At 42.5% G+C, this 20,894-nt stretch overlaps 1 protein-coding gene across 1 annotated transcript in view; it reads right to left on the reverse strand.

The window, feature by feature from the left end:
- Nucleotides 1-20,894, reverse strand: part of cd109 (CD109 molecule) — a 255,125-nt gene that overhangs the window by 52,610 nt on the left and 181,621 nt on the right. Inside the window, exon 24 of the mRNA XM_072267001.1 lies at nucleotides 11,140-11,221. Within this exon, the coding sequence (XP_072123102.1) occupies nucleotides 11,140-11,221 (82 nt within the window). The remainder of the gene's footprint in view (nucleotides 1-11,139; nucleotides 11,222-20,894) is intronic.

Raw genomic sequence — 20,894 nt, forward strand, 5'->3', positions numbered from 1 at the left:
AGGCAGTATCTTTTGAGCTCAGACCCTGACCTTTTAAATCTACTCTTCAACTTTTTTTCTCCAGTCCTGAAGAAGGGTCTTGGCCCAAAACATCAACTGTTTTTTTCCTCTCCATAGATGCGGCTTGACCTGCTGAGTTCTTCCAGTACTTTGTTCATATTACTCAGGTTTTCCAGTATCTGCAGACTTTCTAATGTTTATATTCTGTTTCTTGTTGTATCATAAAACCATAAGGTCATAAGACATTAGAGCAGAATTAGGCCGTTTTGGCCCAACGGGTCTGCTCTGCCATTTTAATATGGCTGATCTATTTCCCTCTCAACTCCAATCTCCTGTCTTCCCCTCATATCCCTTCATACCCTGACTAATCAAGAAGGTAGGTAGGACTCTTGGCAGTGTGGAGGATCAGAGGAATCTTGGGGTCCATAGGGCACTCAAAGCTGCTGCGCAGGTTGACTGTGTGGTTAAGAAGGCATACAATGCATTGGCCTTCATGAACCATGAGATTGAGTTTGAGAGCCGAGAGGAAATGTTACATTTATATAGGGCCCTGGTCAGACCTTATTTGGAGTACTGTGCTCAGTTCTGGTCACCTCACTAGAGGAAGGATGTGGAAACTATAGAAAGGGTGCAGAGGAGATATACAAGGATGTTGCCAGGATTGGGGAGCATGCCTTATGAGGATAGGTTGAGTGAATTCGGACTTTTCTCCTTGGAGCAATGGAGGATGAGAGGCGACCTGATAGAGGTATATAAGATGATGAGAGGCATTGATCATGTGGATAGTCAGAGGCTTTTTCCCAAGACAGAAATGGTTAACATGAGAAGGCACAGTTTTAAGGTGCTTGGAAGTAGGTACAGAGGAGATGTCAGGGGTAAGTTTTTTTTTTGTGCAGAGAGTGGTGAGTGCATGGAACGGGCTGCCAGCAACGGTGGTGAAGACAGATATGATCGGGTCTTTTAAGAGGTTCCTGGATAGGTACATGGAGCTTAGAAAAATAGAGGGCTACGGGTAACCTTAGGTAATTTCTAAAGTAAGTACATGTTCGGCACAGCATTATGAACCAAAGGGCCTGTGTTGTGCAGTAGATTTTCTATATTTCTAATTGTGTCATCTAAATTATTGGCATATAACATAAAAAGGATTGGTCACCTGTCACATACTAGCTTGTATTCCTCCTGCTTTGCCTATTCTGGCTTTTTTCCCCTTCCTTTCCAGTCCTAATAAAGGGTCTCAGCCCAAAATGTTGACAGTTTATTGCCTTCCATTGACACTACTTGATCTGCTGAGTTCCTCAAACATTTTGTATAAGTTGCTCTGGATCTCCAGCATTTGCAGAATCTCTTGTGTTTTTCTATCCTGCTCTTGCCCTGGCTCAATGAATTTTGAAACTGCCATCATTTGACTTTTTTCTTCTGCTATTACTGAGTTCCTAAACTGTCCTCTTGGGTGGCAGGGTGGAAATACATTTCTACCAAAGAAGGTATAAGGCGCTCCTTCCCTCTGCTAGCCTGCAGGTCACCTTGGGAAGGTAAATCACCTGATTAGCCCCTTCCCTGAATCAGGGTCATGTGAAACCATGGGAATAGGTGGTGGATGCCTGTATGAGCAACTGGTTCATATCACAAGTTCTGGTTAAACGACCACTGTTGCCGGACAGACAATCCCTGAAGAGTATTGATAATGGCTGTGGTCACCTTATCTTGTAAGGACATCCCCAGAAGAATGCAATGGCAAAGCACTTCTGGAGAAAAATTTACCAGGAACAATTATGGTCACAAGATTATGATCACCCATGTCATACGACATGGCACATGATAATGATGATGAAATTCTCCTTACCCCAAACAACAAGCCTCCTCTTTCAGTTCCATAATTCCCGATCCATCAGAATCCTTTACTGGAATCCTACCTTCTCCAGATTCATTCGGAAAAGAGGGTCACCTGAGATTTTTAAATTCAGGATTGTCTTTCAAGGGTCACAGTGCATCAGAACCAGGGGGGAGATGTGGTGGTTTGAGTTTCTACTGGGCCTCATTTGAGCTTTATGGGAGGGCAAACATCTAGAGAGTAACAAAGTGGAGTGGGCACCAATATTAGACCGAAGATATGTTGAGCAAGCGAAGACTTTTCTCTTTGGAGCACAGGAAACTGGGAGATGACTTAATAGAGATGTACAAGATGATAAGTGGCATTGATAGAATGGACATCCAGAGACCTTTCCCCAGGGCGGAATTGGCTTATATGAGGTAGCCTAATTTTAAGATGATTGTAGGAAAGCATTATGGGGTGTGAGAGGTAGGTATTTTACACAGAGTGGTGGGTATGTGAAATGTCTGCCAGAGGTGGTGGCAGAGGCTGATACATTGTTCTATCTTCCATGTCCTATGTTCCAAACAATGAGAAGGCTTGAGAGAATGTGCAGTGGGCCCCTGCAGCGGATTTTAATGTTCCCGTATTTCACAATTGTTTTCTGTGGTTTGGAACACACTGCCTAAAGAACCAGTTGATGTAGAGTCAACAAGATTTTTCAAAAGGAATCAGATAACTGCTCAAAAGGAAAAACATGTTCAAAGTTATGAAAGGAGCAGCAACAAGACAGACTATTTCATCATCTCGTAATGCTGAGGCATTATCAGGCATTAGTCAGACTGCACTTGGAGAATTGTGTGCAGTTTTGGGTTCCTTATCTAAGCAAAGATGTGCTGACTTTGGAGGGGGTCCCGAGGAGGTTCACAAGAATGATTCAGGAATGAAAGGGTTAATGTATGAGGACTGTTTAATGGCTCTGGGCTTTTACTCACTGGAGTTTAAAAGAATGAATGGGGAGCTCATTGAAACCAATTGAATATTGAAAGAGCTAGATGAGTGGACGTGAAGAAGATGTTTCTTTTCTCGAGGTAGCCTAGGACCAGAGTACACAGCCTCCAAATAATGGGACATCCATTTAGAGCAGAGATGAGGAAGAATTTTTTTCAGCCAGAAGATAGAGTATCTGTGGAATTCATTGCAACAGAGGGTTGAGGAACCTATGTTATTGAGTATACTTAAACTGAAGGTTGATATATTCTTTAATAGTCAGGGCATCAAAGGTTACGGTGTGAATGCAGGAGTTTGGGGTTGAGGGGAATAATAAATCAGCCATGATGGAATGGTGGAGCAGACTCGATGGGCCGTATGGCCTAATTCTGCTCCTATGTCTTATGGTCTTAAGTCACAATGTGTGGGTGAAAGTCCATAATTAAGGGTGGAAGGTGAAAATTTAAGGGGATTGTGAGGGGGAACTTCCTCACTCACAGGGTTGTGCGAGTGCAGGATGAGTCATCAGTGGAAGTTGGGGATACAGGTTTGATCTTAACATTTAAGAAGAGTTTGTAGAAGTACGTGGATGAGAGAGGGATGGAGGTGTGGGTGCAGGTAGATGGGATGAACCAGCAAACTGGCACAGAATAGATGGGCCAAAGTGCCTGACTCTGTGCTGTTGTGCTCCGTGACCCTAAGAATTGAAACATCCTGTGTAGTGTGGAGATCTGGGAAATAAATTTACCCAGGGATGGTGAGAATGTAGGGCAGGGTCCAGGATAATATGAGCTGGGGTCATTGAAACGGAACTGGAAATATGGGAAACAACCAGGCCTTATTTACCGACCACTAGCAATTACAATTTACACCAGATACATCATAGTCTTGACTTCAGACCAGCACTGTTCCAACTTCATCTGCTGACTGGGCCCATTTGAGTCTTGCGTCTTGCTGCGGAGGCCAAGTCATTGGGTATCTGTAAGGCTAGTTTCCTGATTAGTTAGGGCATTGAAGATTACAGAGCAGCAGGAGAATGGGGTTAAAATTAGCCATGAGGAGATGACAAGTAGGACAGATAAAGGGAATGCAGTGGATGTTGTATATTTGGACCTTGTCAAGATGCCACACATGAAGCTGATTACCAATTAAGAGCCCAAGGTATTACAGGTAAGCTACTAACATAGTTAGACCATTGGCTGATGGGTAGGAGTTAGCAAGTGGGAATAAAAGGATCCTTGTCTAGTTGGCTGCCAGTGACTAGTGGTGTTCCATAGGGGTCGGTATTGGGAACACTTCTTTTTCTGCTGTATATCAATGATTTAGATGATGGAATAGATGGTTTTGTTGCCAGGTTTGCAGATGATACCAAGACTGGTGGAGGCGCAGGTAGTGTTGAGGAAACAGGTAGGATGCAAAAGGACTTAGACAGATTAGGAGAATGGGCAAGAAAGTGGCAAATCAAATACAATGTTGGAAAATGCATGGTCATGCACTTTGGTAGTAGAAATAAATGTGCTGACTATTTTATAACCAGGGAGAAAATCCAAAAATCTGAGACACAAAGAGACCTGGGAGTCCTTATGCAGAACACCCTAAAAGTTAACTAGCAGATTGAGGGTGAGGAAGGCAAATGCGATGTTAGCATTCATTTCAAGAGGTCTAGAATACAAGAGCAGGGATGTGATGCTGAGGTTTATAAGGCACTGGTGAGGCCTCACCTTGAGTATTGTGAACAGTTTTGGGCTCCTCATCTAAGAAGAGATGTGGAGAGGGTCCAGAGGCAGTTTACAAAGATGATTCTGGAAATGAAAGGGTTATCACACGAGGAACGTTTGATGGCTCTGGGTCTGTATTCGCTGGAATTTAGAAGGATGAGTAGGGATCTCATTGAAACATTTCAAACGTTGAAAGGCCTGGACAGAGTAGATGTGGAAAGGATGTTTCCCCTGGTGCGGAAGTCTAGGACAAGAGGGCACAGCCTCAGGATAGAGGGCCGTCCATTTAAAACAGAAATTTCTTTAGCCAGAGGGTAGAGAATTTGTGGAATTTGTTACCACAGGCAGCTGTGGAGGCCAGGGTCATTGGGTGTATTTAAGGCAGAGATTGGTAGGTTCTTGATTGCACATGGCATCAAAGGTTAGGGGGAGAAGGACAGGGAGTGGGGTTGAGGAGGGGAGAAAGGAATCAGCCATGATTAAATGGCGAAGCAGACTCGATGGGCCATATAGTCCAATTCTATGTCTTATGGTCTTTCGGTCTTATGATGAAATGGCAGAGCAGACTCAATTGCCCTATGTCTTATGGTCTAACAAACCATAAGCCTTCTTAAACACTTGAAAATTGTTTTCATATGCAATTTCTATCATTAGCATTTCTATATCCCAAAATTTGATTGATAAATCAGCACTTGCTGCTGAAAGATAAACACCCGGATTGTAGGGGGAAAGAATGTACGTCCATATGCTGTAGGGAATCTTGCATCAAAGTAGTTTGTGTTGGGAAATCCGTGTTAGAAAATGGAACAGTCCAGCTCAGGACAGGCCCTCCCACCCACAATGTTGTGTCGAACCAATTAAATTAGTCATCAAATGGCTAACTAAGCTAATCTCTTCAGCCTACACAATACGCACATCCTTCCATTTTCTTCACATTTCATGTGCCTATCTGAACGTATCTTAAGTGTCCCTAATGTATCTTCCTCTACCATCACCTCTTAGATTACTGCAGATTGATGACTGACAGCCAGCTTGCATTGCTCAAGGACCTAAGGAAGAAGTGGTTGGCTCACTCTCAACTTCCTGGCACAGGGATATTAACTTCTGGGCTTGAGGATGTGGTTAGGTCATGTAAATATTTGGTTCAGGCTTGGATTAGTCAATATGAAGCATCAAGTGTAATATAAATTGCGGAAACAACTATTCAAACATATATTCTTTTACTGCCACTGCCTTGGCTTCCCTTCCATGACCTATCGTGTGGAACCATATATAAGAGGCACTTAAACAAACAATTGAATCAGCAACACACACAAAATGCTGGAGGGAACACAGCTTGTTAAGCACCATCTGTGGAGAGAAATAAGTAGTTGGTGTTTCAGGCCGAGACCCTTCATCGGGACAGGAAGGGAAGGGGGAAGAAGCCAGAATAAAAAGTTGGGCGGGGAGGGGAATGAGTACAAGCTGAAGGGTGATAGGTGAGACCAGGTGAGGTGGAAGATTGGTGGATGGGGAAGGAGGAGGGGAACCAGAGGAAGATGAACCCAGCTTCTTACTTCAATATCCACTCTCTTCCACCCACCTTGTTAGCTTCCCTGAATCTTTTTTGTCCTATCCTGCCACACAGAACCTTATCAAAGACTTGCTGAAGTCCATACAGACAACATCCATCGCCTTACCTTCATTGGTCCCCTTAGTTACCTCATTGTCCTTCTGGCCAGGGTTTGTCTCTCTTCCTTCAGTCTTCGCTTCCTCTCCACCACCATCCTCCTCTTTTCATTTAGCCCTTTAAGATTTTCTCTCTTTCCCTCCTTCTCTGTGATCCCCTGATTATCTTAACTTCTGTTTCTTTATTCAGTCATTCTTTTCTATATCGTGCTCTTCCTCATTCATGTAGTGTTCCTCACTCCCTTCTCTGCTTTTTCATTCCCCGTTCTCGTTCCCGTCTTACCCCTTCTCTTCTCCTCACCTGCCCAGCACCTCCCTCTGGTGCCCCTCCTCTTTCCCCTTCTCCTAAGGTCCACCCTGCCTTTAATTCCCTTCCCTCCACTGATGCTGCACGGTCTGCTGAGTTCGCCCAGCGGATTAAGGGTTGTTCCAGATACCAACACCCGCAGCCTCAGTGACTCCAGTCAAGTTACTGGAACTATCAAGTAAGCAAACAAGTGAGAAACCCTAACAGATCCAGATAAGGAAAATAAATTTGACTTTGCATAACCTCATCTTTGAAGTACTCTCCCTGTAGATAAACAATATTGCTTGTGGAAGTAGAAATCTGCAAAGTTTAAAGAGCTCCCTTTCTAAAAGGCTTGTGATGGCTTGAAAATTCTACAACATGTGCACTGTGTGGTATTGTAGACATGAAATATGAAATTACACACATAAAATGCTGGAGAAACTCAACAGGTCAGGCTACATCTATGGAGAGAAATAAGGGAAAAATTTCCTCTTGATTAAATATTTCCCTTCTCACATTAAACCTAAGCCCTGTAGCTCTCCACCACTCTCCACACTCTCTAGTGTTTTGTGGGGAGAATATTGACAGGCTGGTATGGAAACACCAAGCTTTTGATTGGAAAATCCTACGAAAGTACTGGATACGGCCCACTTCATCACGGACAAAGTCCTCCCTACCACTGAGCACATCTACCCGGAGCGTTGTCGTGGTAAAGCTGCATCCATCATCAGAGACACCCCATTACCCAGGCCACGCACTCTTCTCACTGCTGCCATCAGAAGGAAGGCACAGAAGTCTCAGGACTCACACCACCAGGTTCAGGAACAGCTACTACCCCTCAACCATCAGGCTCCTGAACCAGAGGGGTAACTTTACTCAACTTCACTTGCCAAATCACTGAAACATTCCCACAACCTATGGACTCACTTTCATGGACTCTTCATCTCATGTTCTCGATATTTATTGCTTATGAAATTATTTTTATTATAATTGTTTCTTTTTTTCTTTCTTTATGAAAATGCACAGTTTATTGTCTTTTGCACACTGGTTGGTGTGGTCTTTCATTGCTTCTGTTATTGTTATTGAACTTATTGAATATTCCCACAAGAAAATGGATCTCAGGGTTGTACATGATGACAATACGTGTACGTTGATAATAAATTTACTTTAAACTTTCTAGTTCTGCCACCCTAACTTTGTGTAAAAAGACAGTGTCCATTCACCCTATCTATAGTCCTTATGATTTCATACATCTCAAAAAGATTCCACTGAATTTGGGTGAGATAAGAACTAGAGGTCATGGGTTTAGGGTGAAAGGTGAAATGTTCAAGGGGAACATTTAAAGATAGCGGAATCAAAGGTTATGGGGATAAGGCAGGAACTGGATACTGATTGTGGATGATCAGCCATGATCACAGTGAATGGCGGTGCTGGCTCAAAGGACCGAATGGCCTACTCCTGCACCTAATATCTATTGTCTATAAAATGAGGTGGAATTTCATCGCTCAGAGGGTGGTGAGAGTGTGGAGCGAGCTGCCAGCACAAGTGGTGTAAGGGTCAGGAAGGAAGGGAGGGGTCTCAGCCCAAAATACTAACTTTATTCCGCTCCACAGATGCCGCCTGACCTGCTGAGTTCCTGCAACATCTTGTGTGTGCTGCTCTGGATTTCCGGCATCTGCAGAACCTCTTGTGTTTGTAAAATGCGGAACACCAGAAGGCTGCTTACTTTTTTCTGTGTCTTCCTAGCCATAAAAATGCTGATTTAATCATCTGTCACAAACCATTGCGTGTGTAAGAGTCAGAGCTCCCTGTATTTCACCCTGTCTTCCCAGAGGAGTAGTGGAGCATAATTTTCATGCATCAGATGTCCCACATTTCCAAAGCATGCAATGTTCACTCATTGGCCACTTTATTGGGTAACCTCCTGTACCCGACAATGTGGCCACTGGGAGTATGTTTGTGGTCTTCTGCTGCTGCAGCCCATCCACTTTGGGATGACATGATAGTGCAGTGGTTACAGAACAGTCAACTGGGACCATTTCCTGGTGTTGCCTGTGAGGAGTTTGTAGATCCTCCGGGTGCTCCCGTTTCCTCCCACAGTCTAAGGACCCACCAGCCGGTATGTTATTTGGTTATTGCAAATTGTCCCGTGATTAGGTTAGGATTAAATCGGGGGGATGCTGGGCGGCATGGCTTGAAAGGCCAGAAGGGCCTATTCCATGCTGTATCTCAATAAATAAGCAAAACTTTGTTTGACATATCGAACATTCAGAGAGACTCTTCTGAACACCACTGTTGTAATGCGTGGTTATTTTATTGACTGTCACCTTCCTGCCAGCTTGAACCAACCTGGTCATTCTCATCTGACCTCTCTCATAATCAAGGCATTTTTGTCCACAAAACTTTCACTCACTGGATGTTTTTTTTTTGTTTTCACACCATTCGCTGTAAACTCTAAAGACTCTTGTGTGTGAAAATCCCTGGAGATCAGCAGTTTTGAGATACTCAAACCACCCATCGGGCACCAACAATCATTCCATGGTCAAAGTCACATAGATCACATTTCTTCCCCACTCTGATGTTCGGTCTGAACAACAACTGAACCTCTTGACCATGTCTTCATGCTTTTATATATTGAGGTGCTGCCTCAAGATTGGCTGGTTAGATATTTGCATTAACGAGCAGGTGTACAGGTGTACCTAATGACATGGCCACTGAGTGTGTCCCTTGCATTCTTACATCACTTTGGAAATGCAAACAACTGATTCTAACCACCTCAGCCTCGGACAGGAGACAAAACTTATGAGAGCAGTGGGAACAACAACTAATCTGGATACTTCACCTTCTTAGAGGTACAAAAAACTGTAGACCAAGGGGACTAGTTTTACAGTCAAAGAGTCATAGAACACTACAGCATTGAAACCATCACTTCTGCTGGCTGCTCATTCCACACTCACATCATTCTCTGAGTGAGTGAGATTCCCCTTAAACATTTAAACATTCCCCCTCAGATTCTCTTAAAACATTTCACCCTTCACCCTTAACCTATGACCTCTAGTTGTAGTCTCACCCAACCTCAGTGGAAAAAGCCTACTCGCACTTACCCTGTCCATTTCTCCCATAGTTTTGTATATCTCTATCAAATCTCTCCTCATCCTCCTCAACCTTTCCCTATAACTCAGGTCTTCAATCCAAGCAACAACCTTGTAAGCATGTGGAAGAATGAGAACATGAAGTTGGGAAGATGTTTCTTACAGTGGAGAAGTCTATGGCCAGAGGGCCTTCTCAGAATAGAAGAACATCCCTTTAGAACAGAGATTTCTTTAGCCAGAGGGTTGTGAATCTGGTAGAAGGTTGTGGAGGCCAAGTCATTGGTTATATTTAAAGCTGAGGTCGATAGGTTCTTGAGAAGGCAGGAACATGGGGTTGAGGAGTGAAAATCCTGAGGCCAAATAGCCTAATTCTGCTCCTGTGTCTTATTGTTTTAACAGGAGGGAGATACAAAGAGAGAGCAGTAGAAATTACTAAGTGAAAGGAAGACAATAGAAGTGAACATGTAATTAGTGTGAGGGCATGTTGCCTGGACTAGAGACTATGTCTCCAGGTTGAGTGAGCTAGGGCTTTTCTCTTTGGAGTGAGTCCCAGGGCGGTATGGCCAATACAAGGGGGGATAATTTTAAGAAGATTGGAGGAAATATAGGGGGATATCAGAGGTAAGTTCTCCACACAGAGAGTGGTAAGTGTATGGAAAGCCCTGTCTGGGGTGGTGGTAGTGACAGGTACATTAGGGGCATTTAAGTATCTATTAGACAAGCATATTTATGAATGAAAAATAGAGAGTTATGTGCAAGGCAAGGATAGATTTTTAGGGTTAGATTTATCTTGAAGATGGAAGGTCGGCAAAGCATTTTGGGCCGAAGGACCGGTACTATGCTGTAGTGTACTATGTTCTATGTAAGCAACAGTTCGACTTAAGGAAATAAAAAGCAAAAGAAACTGATTGGCTGATAGAGAGGGGGAGACAACTACACCACCAGGTTCAGGAACAGTTACTACCTCTCAAACATCAGGCTCTCGAACCAGAGGGGATCACTTCACTCAACTTCACTCACCCCAATACCCCAGGAACTATTCCCACAACCTAGGGACTCACTTTCAAGGACTCTTCATCCCATGTTCTCAATATTTATTGTTTATTAATTATTATTATTATTTCTTTTTGTACTTGTGCAGTTTGTTGTCTTTTTCACATAGGATGAGGGAACAAAAGATCAGAAGAATCTCAGAAAGTGTAAAGGATGGAGAGAATGAGAACAGAGAGGCAATAGAGGAATGGGATGAATGCAAAAAGAAAGAGAATATTTAAGAACTAAGAGGCCACATCTGCCAGAGAACACCAGCTGAAAACCAGCCACTGCCTCTCCCTCCACTAAATCCATTTGGAAGTGATGGAAAGTCACTCAGTGCTGGTTATTCCCTCCTAATGCATTCCCTTCTGGTAGTTATCCACACCACATTCTTCAAGAATTTAAGTGAGGAAAAGTAAGCTATAAATCTCACAGAGTTTTTTTGGGCTGGTTCCACTGTTGAGAGAATGAGAGCTTTGTAATCGAAGCCACATATGGAAGGGGCCTTCCAGCCTATCCCTCCAGAAATCTTCTTACCAAGTGCTTCCAGAAGAATCCGAGTTTCCAAAGGCACTGAAGGAGCCATCAGTCCGTTGGTACGTTAACTCCCTTTGGTAACCTATGAAACAGGAATGCTTCAGAGAAGTGCTCAGTCACTGACTAGGATCTAGGATCAACTTTAATTTGCCATATATGTTTACATATATTAGTAATTTGCTCTGGTGTGTTAGTCAGGGTGTAACGTGCAACAAAAAGCAACAACATTCAACAATTATAATGAATTGTATAAAAAATAAACTTAAAGCTTAATGTAGAGATATACAATAAAATGTGCATAAGTACATAAATACCAGTATGTACTTACAATGTAAACAGCAGGATTAAAAAAGGTTTAAAGTGTTTACAGTGCAGTGCAGTGACCGGGCTAATAGATCAAGGGAGTAGGGAGGCTAACAAGGATGGTTCATCAGATTAACTGTCTGGGGGAAGAAACATTTACAATGGCATGAAGTTTTTGTTTTAATAGCCCATCTATTTTGACTCATGGGTGGAAACTGGAGCACCCAGAGGAAACACAAACAGGCAAGGGGAGAATGTGAAAACACCTTACCTACATTGAACCCAGGTCACTGACGCTTTCAAGTGTTACACTAACCACTATGTTACCATGCTGCCCTCTAAGCCACTGTCCCACCTATAGTGACACTTAGTTGGATGAGTAAGGAGGATGAGGAGTAAGGGATGAAATAGGGAAATCTGGATCCCAAGTCAATGTCTGTTTGAAGATTGTATTTTCAAACCCCGCTTAGAACATGGAGCGCTGTCCTAACATGGAGCACTGTCGCAGGAAAACAGCATCCATCAAGGACCCCTGCTACTCAGGCCATGCTCGCTCCTTGCTGCTATCACGAAGGGGTTACAGGAGCCTCAGGCCCCACACCACCAGGTTCAAGAACAGCTATTACCCCTTAACCATCAGGCTCCTGAACCAAAGGGGATAACTTCACTCAACTTTGCTCACCCCATCACTGAGATGTTCCCACAACCTATGGACTCACTTTCAAGGATTCTGCGTCTTATGTTCTCAATATTTATTACTTTTTTATTTATTATTAGCTTGTTTTGATTATTTTTGTATTTACTAGTGAATGCCCACAAGAAAATGAATCTCAGGGTTGTATATGGTGATATATAGGTACTTTGATAATAAATTTACTTTGAACTTCGAACTTTGAAACCTAGGATAACTACATTGCTTAATTTTCTATGTTTCAGATGAGACATTTAACCCAGAAATTTATTAAACTCTTGAATAGACTCATATAATCTGATGAAACTATTTGGAATAAGAGAAGAAAGAAAATATCTCAGTCAATATTTATTTCTTAAAGATCACAGCTAAACTTCATTCACCATAAATATTTACATGACTTTGGAATTTGTTCTGGTGTATTGGTCCGGGCACGACATGCAACAAAAAATGACATTGAACAATTATAAAGAATTATGTAAAATAAAGTTGGTTAAAGTACAGATGTGGAATAAAATGTGCATAAATATATAAATACAAAATGTACTTACAAACAAAAACAGCATTATGAACAGTATAATATTGTCTCCATTGTGAATACATACTAGTATTTATGTATTTATACACGTTTTATTCCATATTTGTACTTTATGTACTTTATATTATGTAATTCTTTATTCTTTATAATTGTTGAATGTTGTTTTTGTTACATTACGAACAGAAGCAAGCCTTTTGGTCCAACTAGTCCGTGCTGAACCATCATTCTGCCTACTCTCATCAACCTGAACTGAGACCATAGCTCTCCATACCCCTACCATCTAAGTACCTCTCCAAACTTCTCTTAAACATTGAAATCGAGCTTGCGTACAGCACTTGCACTGGCAGCTCATTCCACACTCTCACTACCCCCGAATGAAAAAGTTTCCCCTTCATGTTCCCCCTAAACCTTTCACCTTTCACCCTTAACCTAAGGAACACCCTGGCAGGGATGGTGGTAGAGGCAGATACATTAGGTGCATTTAAGAAACTCCTAGGTAGGCATGTGGATAAAGTAAAAGTGGAGGGCTATGGGGGAGGGAAGGGTTAGATTAACTTTGGAGTTATTTGAAAGGTCAGCATAACATTGTGGGCTGAAGGGCATTATTCTACTCTAACACCCTATGTTCCATGGCAAATAAAGTTGATCCTTCATCCTTGATTATAAAAAATGATTTGACGTGTTTACAGTGCAACATAATGATGACTGCAATAGAGAGGGTGGTGGTCTAACTGGATTAGCCACCTGGGGGAAGAAACTTTTAAGATGGCATGAAGTTTTTGCTTTAATAGTCCTACAGTGCTTTTCAGAAGGGAACTTTTTGGAAAAGGACCTTTGCAGGGTGGATAGTGTCCATGGTAATTTTTCATGGGACAACTCGATTTGCTGGGCAACTAGCGAGATGCAGCTCCTGTGCCTAAGATGCATCTGGGGAACCAGTAATGAAATGAACACTGCACTGCCTTCCCAGATCCAAATGATCTGTTCCGTCATGTGTTCCTCTGACTTGCGAGCACTGTGGGAATGTTCACATATTGGTTACATTATTGTAGTTGGTGCAGAGGTTTAGGATTCAAGATTCAAGATTATTTATTATTATTCTTCAACGGTTAAATGGGTCAACGGTTCTATTTAGTATCTGAGAATGTATACAGTATACAGCCTGAAATTCTTACCCTTCACAGATATCCACAGAACAGAAGAAAAACCCCAGAGAATGAATGACAGAAAAATGTTAGAATCCCAGAGCTCCCCCCACTTGTTCCAGAGGGAAGAATCAACATTTCACACCCCCACCATCCACCAACCAAGCCATAACAAAACCTCCAAAGAAACCATGATGTAGAGTGCATCAAAAACTGAAGTCCATAAACCAGCACTTTGACCTGCCATAGGCTCGCTCTCTCACTAACAAGGGAGAGAGTGGTACCGCCCCACAGTAAGAGTAAAGGAGAACAAAATGATTGTTACCCTGGATCTGATGCAGCAGAAAATAAAAACCCACAATAAGCGTGAACATAGAAATTTACATTACAGGCCCTTCGGCTCACAATGTTGTGTCGACCCTGCAAAACTAGAAACTGCCTCGAATTTTCCTAGTGCATAGCCCCCTATTTTTCCAAGCTCCGTGTACCATGAAAAACACAATAAACACAAATATGAAAGCAAATCTTGTAAAACACAATGTACAAGTAACTTATTGTGGTCGTATACACATAACATTAGCAATCATAATGCAATCTCGTTGTCTTGGGCAATGACAATGAAGTTCTGTTTGGTTCTAAGTACAAAGACTGGTTGTATGTATGTGAAGTGTTTGATGTTTTCATAGAATGCATTCCATGGTATTGCGTTGCTTTGTGGCTGCCTGCGGAGAGACAAATCTCAGAGTTGCATACTGCATACATACTTTGATGATAAATGTACTTTGAATCTTTGACACTAGGTGCAGGAGTATCTGTACATAAGGCGACGCTGACGGGAACTGATAAAGTGACAAGGTGGCTCTTGGCAAGATGAACTGGTCCAGGCAGCAGAAGGACATATGGAAACAACGTAGGACAGTGACTGTCAGTGTAGGGATGAGATGTGGAATGTAAGTGTAAAGTGGCAGTTCATGGGGGGGATGGACGGTGCTGAGGGGGCTGTGGAGAGGAGTAGCTGATGTGGATGTAGTGGTGCGGGGTGGAGGTGATGATCTGCCTGATGGCTTGGGCGAAATAACTTGGATTGGAATAAATGACCCAAGAATATGGGTTCAAATCTCACAGCAGCTGGGAAATTTAAATACACTTAATTAAATCAATCTGGATTTTTTAAAAAAAAGCCTAATTCTGCAGCATGACCAGGAAACCACTGAATTGCAAGAATCCATCTGGAATCTTCAGGAAACTGCTGCCTTTACTCAGTCTGTGTGACTCCAGCCACACCAGTGTGCCTGTCTCATCATTGTCATCAAGTGACCTTATAAGCCACTCAGGCTCAATGAATAATTAGTAACTGGCTTGCTGGATCACGAGGGGATAAAAAACAAACATTTATTTGTCTCCTGAAGGGTTACTCAGTGCACAAACAGAACCCACTACAGTACTTGCTCCAGTCCTGGTGAAGGGACCCAACCTGACCCAAAATGTCAACCAGCTCTCTGCCTCCATAGGTTCTACTTGACCCTCTACCCCTCCAGCAGACTGTACGTTATCTGCTCCAGTTAAGTGTTTTGCTCTCTGCCTCTCATGCCGTGACTCTCCTGTTGGTTGCTTTCTTTCTTTCCCTCACTGTTTCTCTCCTTCCTTCTCTCTCTCACCCTATTCTTTGTCTTTCTCTCCTTTCAGTCTCTCTCTCCTCTTTTCTATCTCTCCCTTCTTTTGTTTCTCCTCTTTGTCTCCTTCTCTCTTTCTATCTCTCGGCTTTCCCTCTCACATTTTTCCTGCCTTTCTCTGTCTCCTTCTCTCCATCTCCTTTGACACTCTCTCCTCTCTCTCCTACTCCCATTTCTCTCCTCTCCTCCATCTCTTCCTCTTTCTCTCTCTTACACTATCTCTCTCCCCTTCTCACTCAGACTTTCTCCTTCCCTCTCTCTCACCGCTTCCCTCCCTCCTCCTCTCTCTCTTTCTCTTTCTCTCTCTAACTAGCTATCTAGCAAAATATCTCTCTCTCTTCCTGTCCTCACACTCACACTGTGAAGAAATGTTTTTTCCTCAGTTCACTATGACCCAACAAGTTGGCCAGACCGCATCAACTTTTCTAGGTCCTCAGCAATTCCCCTTCCAATCACACAGGGAACAGTAAACCTCACCTTAGTACAGTGATGCAGTGGGCAACACTCAACATGTCAATGAGGTCTCTGCTCAAAGAAGATTGAATAGTTTAATCTAAAGCATTCCAGTGGATGATGAATGGGGTGTGTCAGAACTTGCCTGTGAGTAGGAAATCACAGAGTAAGAGAGAGTTGAAGACAGTTCTTTGTGGAGTTTGTATGCCTGTTTTAAAAGTGAGCAGGACCTATTGGAACTTCTCTGTGGAGTGGCAGATTGCTTGGGTTATTAGTAACTTATCAAAGGCCAATAAAAAAAAAGCGAGGTGTAAATGGACCAGTCATTGTTGGAGTGGTCATTGTTGGAATGGTCCAGGGTTAGAGTGGGAGGCTTTGGCATTTTTTTTTCTCTTTCTTTCTCTATTTGTACATAGTAGTGCTTTGAGAATGTGCAGGCTAGTGGTATGCTCTTTGTGTGAGAGATGGGAACTCTGCACTCCTCTGTTATCCCTGTTAACTACATCTGCACAAAGTGCATCGATCTGCAGCTCTTTAGAGACCATGTTAAGGAACTGGATCTGTAGCTTAATGACATTCAGCTCATATGGGAAAAAGAGGAGGTGATGGATAAGAGCTAAAGGGAGGAAGTCACTGCTAAGTTGCAGGGGTTACCCCTGTGGCCATTCCCCTCAATGATAAGTATATTGCTTTTGATAGTGTTGGGGGGGGTGACTTACCAGAGAGACGCTGAGTGATTGGGTCTCTGACAAGGAGCCTGGCTCCGTGGCTCAGAAGGGAAGGGGGAGGAGAGAAATGCAGTAGTGATAGGGGACTGCAGAGCTATTGGAACAGATAGGAGATTCTGTGGACATGAAAGTTACATCAAGATGGCTTGTTGCTTCCCAGATGGGTCAGGTACACAGCAATCTAAAGGCAGTGGGTGAACAGCCAGAAATCATGGTTCACATTGGTACCAATGACATAGGAAGGAGAAGGTATGATGGCTTGAAGGGAGAATAATGGAAGTTAAGTAGAAAGCAGAGAAGTAGGACTTCTATAGTAGTAATCTCTGGACTGAACACACCACTGAGTGTAAGAATTGGATGATTTGGCAGATGAATGCGTGGCTGAAGAATGATGCAGGGGACATGGGTTTCTGATCTCTTCTGGGAAAAGTAAGGCCTGTACAGAAAGGACAGGTTACTCCTGAACCCAAGGGAGACCAATATCTTTTCAGGTAAGTTCGCGAGAGCAATTGGGGATGGTTTAAACTAATCTGGCAGGGAGATAGGGCTGAGGATGGGGCAGTTGGTATTCAAGTATATGCCGTGTGTAGTGAGACTGTGAGGAAGAACAGGCAGATTATAGGGCAAAATTACAGTCAGTAGGATGAGATGAAGTATAACATAGGGGAAAATTGAAAGGGGGGTTGAATACATGAGTGAAGGTGTAAATTTGAATGCACTCAGTATAATGAAATATTGTGTTATTTCTTAATGCATGCATTACTAAATGACAATAAAAGAGGACTACATGTCCTCATAATCCTATACGGAAAAGTTAGATGATCTTGTAGCACAGTTAGAGATTGGCAGGTATGATGTTGTGGGCATCACTAAGTTGCGGCTAAATAAGTCTATAGCTGGGAGCTAAACATCCAAGGATAACATTGTTTCAAAGGGACAGGGAAATAGGTGGGGGGGGGTAGCTCTGTTAGTAAAAAATTAAATCAAATCCATACAAAGAAGTGCCATAAGGTTGGAAAATTTATAATCTTTGTGGGTAGATTTAAGAAATTGCAGAGGTAAAAAAAATCCTGACGTAAGTTATATAGAGGCCTCCAAACAGTAGAAATTGGACTACAAATTACAAAGGGATATATAAAAGGTATGCCTAAAGGACAATGTTACGATAGTCATGGGGGATTTCAATATGTAGATAGATCAGGAAGACAGGAAATGTGTAGGATGTCCACAAAATGCCTTTTAGAGCAGCTTGTGGTTGAGCCCACTAGGGTAAAAACAATTCTGGATTGGTTATTGTATAATGAGGTAGATTTGATTAGGGAGCTTATGGTAAAGGAACCCTTAGAAGACAGTGAGCATAATATGGTAGAATGAATGTACCCTGCGGTTTGAGAGGGGGAAACTAAAGTCAGATGTATCAGTATTACAATGGTGTAAAGGGAATTACAGAGGCATGAGAGAGGAGCTCGCCAAGTTTGGTTGAAAGGGGATACCAGCAGGGATGATGTCAGAACAACAATGGCTGGAGTTTCTAGGAGCAATCTGGATGACACAGGACAGATGCATCCCAAAGGTGAAGAAGTATTCTAAAGGGAGAGTGACAATTCTTTGCTGACAAGGGAAGGCCAAGACAGCATAAGAGCAAATGAGATGGCAAATAATGCAACAAAAATTAGCCTGATGTCACAGGATGAGAAACTTTTAAAAAACCAACAGATCACTAAAAAGCAATAGAGAGAAGGATGAAATATGAAATGAAGCTAGAGAATAATATAAAAGAGAATACAGAAAGATGTTTCAGATATATAAATTGAGTAAAAGAAGAGCAAGAGTGGATATTGGACTGGTAGAAAATAATGCTGAAAAAGTAGTAACGGGGGACAAGGAAATGGCGGACAAATTAAATGAGTGTTTTTAATCAGCCTTCACTGTGAAAGACATCAGCAGTATGCCAGAACCTGAAAGGTCTGGAGGTAGATAAGTCACGCGGTCCAGGTGGATCATAGCTCAGGATTCTAAAAGAAGTAGCTGAAGAGATTGTGGATGCATTAGTAGTGATCTTTCAAGAGGATTGGAAAAAGCTGCACAGCGTTACAACTCAGTCAGCTCCAACATGGCACTGATCTCCCGAGAAACCAGGACATCTTCAAAAGGCAATGCCTCGAAAAGGCAGCGTCCACCACTGAGAACGCCCATCAGCCAGGACATGCTCGCTTCTTATTACTACTATTAGAGGTGAGGAACAAGAACAGGAAGACACACACTCAATGCTACAGGGACAGCTCTTTCCCTTCCGCTATCAGATTTCTAAATGGACATGGAACCCATGAATGTTTCCTCACTATATTTGCTCTCATTTTGCATACAATAATCCTGATTCTGATTCTGATTCTCACCATCAGGGACGTGACCTCTTCTCTTTACTACCAGCAGGAAGGACGTACAGGAACCTGAAAACCCACGCTCAACAATTCAGGAACAACTCCTTCCTCTCCACCACCAGGTTTCTGAATAGTCCATGAATCAATTCCTCACAATTCATTTTTCCACTCTTGTAACTTTTGTAACTTATAGTTTTTATTATTATCTCTTGCACTGTACTGCTGCGGCAAAACAACAAATTTCCCAACATATGTCTGTGAAGGTTTGCACATGAACAGGATGGGGACCAATTTTCTCATGTGCAGGGTTAAGCTGTTGGGGAGAGTTTAAACCAATTTGGTAGATGGGTGGGAACTGGAGTGAAGGGACTCAGGATAGGAAGGATGGCAAAAAAGCAAAGATATCATGCAGTTGTACCGTCAGAAAGGGCAAGCAGATGATAGGACAAAATTGCAGCCAGCAGGGTGAATATCAGCACATTAGGGATGCAGAATCAAAAAATGTAGCAAATATAGTTCGAAGTGTTATATCTCAATGCACAGAGAATAAGAAATAGGTGGAATGTCTTGTTGTACTATTACATATTGTCAGGTATGATGCTGCGATCAGCACTGAGTCGTGGCTGAAGGCTGGTTGTAGTTTGGGGCTGAATATCCAAGGTTACACATTGTATCCGAGGGATAGGAAGGTAGGAAGGTAGGAAGTGGGGATGGCATGGCTCTGCTGGTAAAGAATGGCATCAAATCAGTAGAAGGATGTGTCATAGGATCGGAAGATGTTGAATCCTTGAGGGGTGAGTGAAGAAACTGCAAGGGTAAAAGGATCCTGATGGCAGCTATATACAGGCCTCCCAAGAGTAGCTGGAATGTGAACCACAGATTACAAAAGGAAATAGAAAAGGCGTGATAAAGGCCAATGTTACAGTCAAGGGAGATTTCAACACGCAGGTCAATTGGGAAAATCAGGCTGTTAATGGATCTTAAGAGCATGAATTTGTTGAGTGCCTATGAGATGGTTTTTTAAAGCAGTTGATTATTGAGCCTACTAGGGAATCAGCTATACTAAGTTAGGAGGCATATAATGAACTGGAGGTGATTAGGAAGCTCAAGGTAAAAGAACCCTTAGGGGACAGTGATCACAATCTGATTGAGTTCAACCTTAAATTTGATAGATAGAGAGTAAAGTCTGACAAAGCAGTATTTCAGTAGAATAATGGAAATTACAGTGGTATGAGAGAGGAGCTGGCCAAAATAAATTGGAAGGAGATGCTGGTAAAGATGACAGCAGAGCACCAATGGCATGAACTTCTGGGAAAAATGAGGAAGGTGCTGGATAGATGTATTCCAAAAACAAAGAAATATTCAATGGCAAAATAGTACAACCGTGGCTGACAAGGGAAGTCAAAGCTAATGTAAAAGCAAAGGAGCAGACATGGGAAAACAAAAGATTGAGAAGCTTTTAAAAACCTACAGAGAGCAACTGAAAGAGTCATTGGGAGGGGAAAGATGAAATATGAAAACAAGCTAGCAAACAATATCAAAGTGGATAGTAAAAGCTTTTTCAAGTATGTAAAAAATAAAAGGGAGATGAGAGTGGATATAGGACAACTAGTAAATGAAGCTGGAGAAATAATAACAGGGGATAAGGAGATGGCAGGTGAACAAAATGAATGTTGAAGGGTGTGGGGGAAGAGAAGTGAGTGCAGTTCATGTTACAAGGGAGAAAGTGCTCAAAAAGCTGAAAGACCTAGGGGTACATAAGTCATCTGGGCCAGATGAACTACACCCTAGGGTTCTGAAAGAGGTAGTGGTAGAGATTGAGGAGGCATCGGTAATGATCTTT

Source organism: Mobula birostris, chromosome 8 (assembly GCF_030028105.1).
Source record: "Mobula birostris isolate sMobBir1 chromosome 8, sMobBir1.hap1, whole genome shotgun sequence".
Classification (NCBI taxonomy): Eukaryota; Metazoa; Chordata; class Chondrichthyes; order Myliobatiformes; family Myliobatidae; genus Mobula; species Mobula birostris.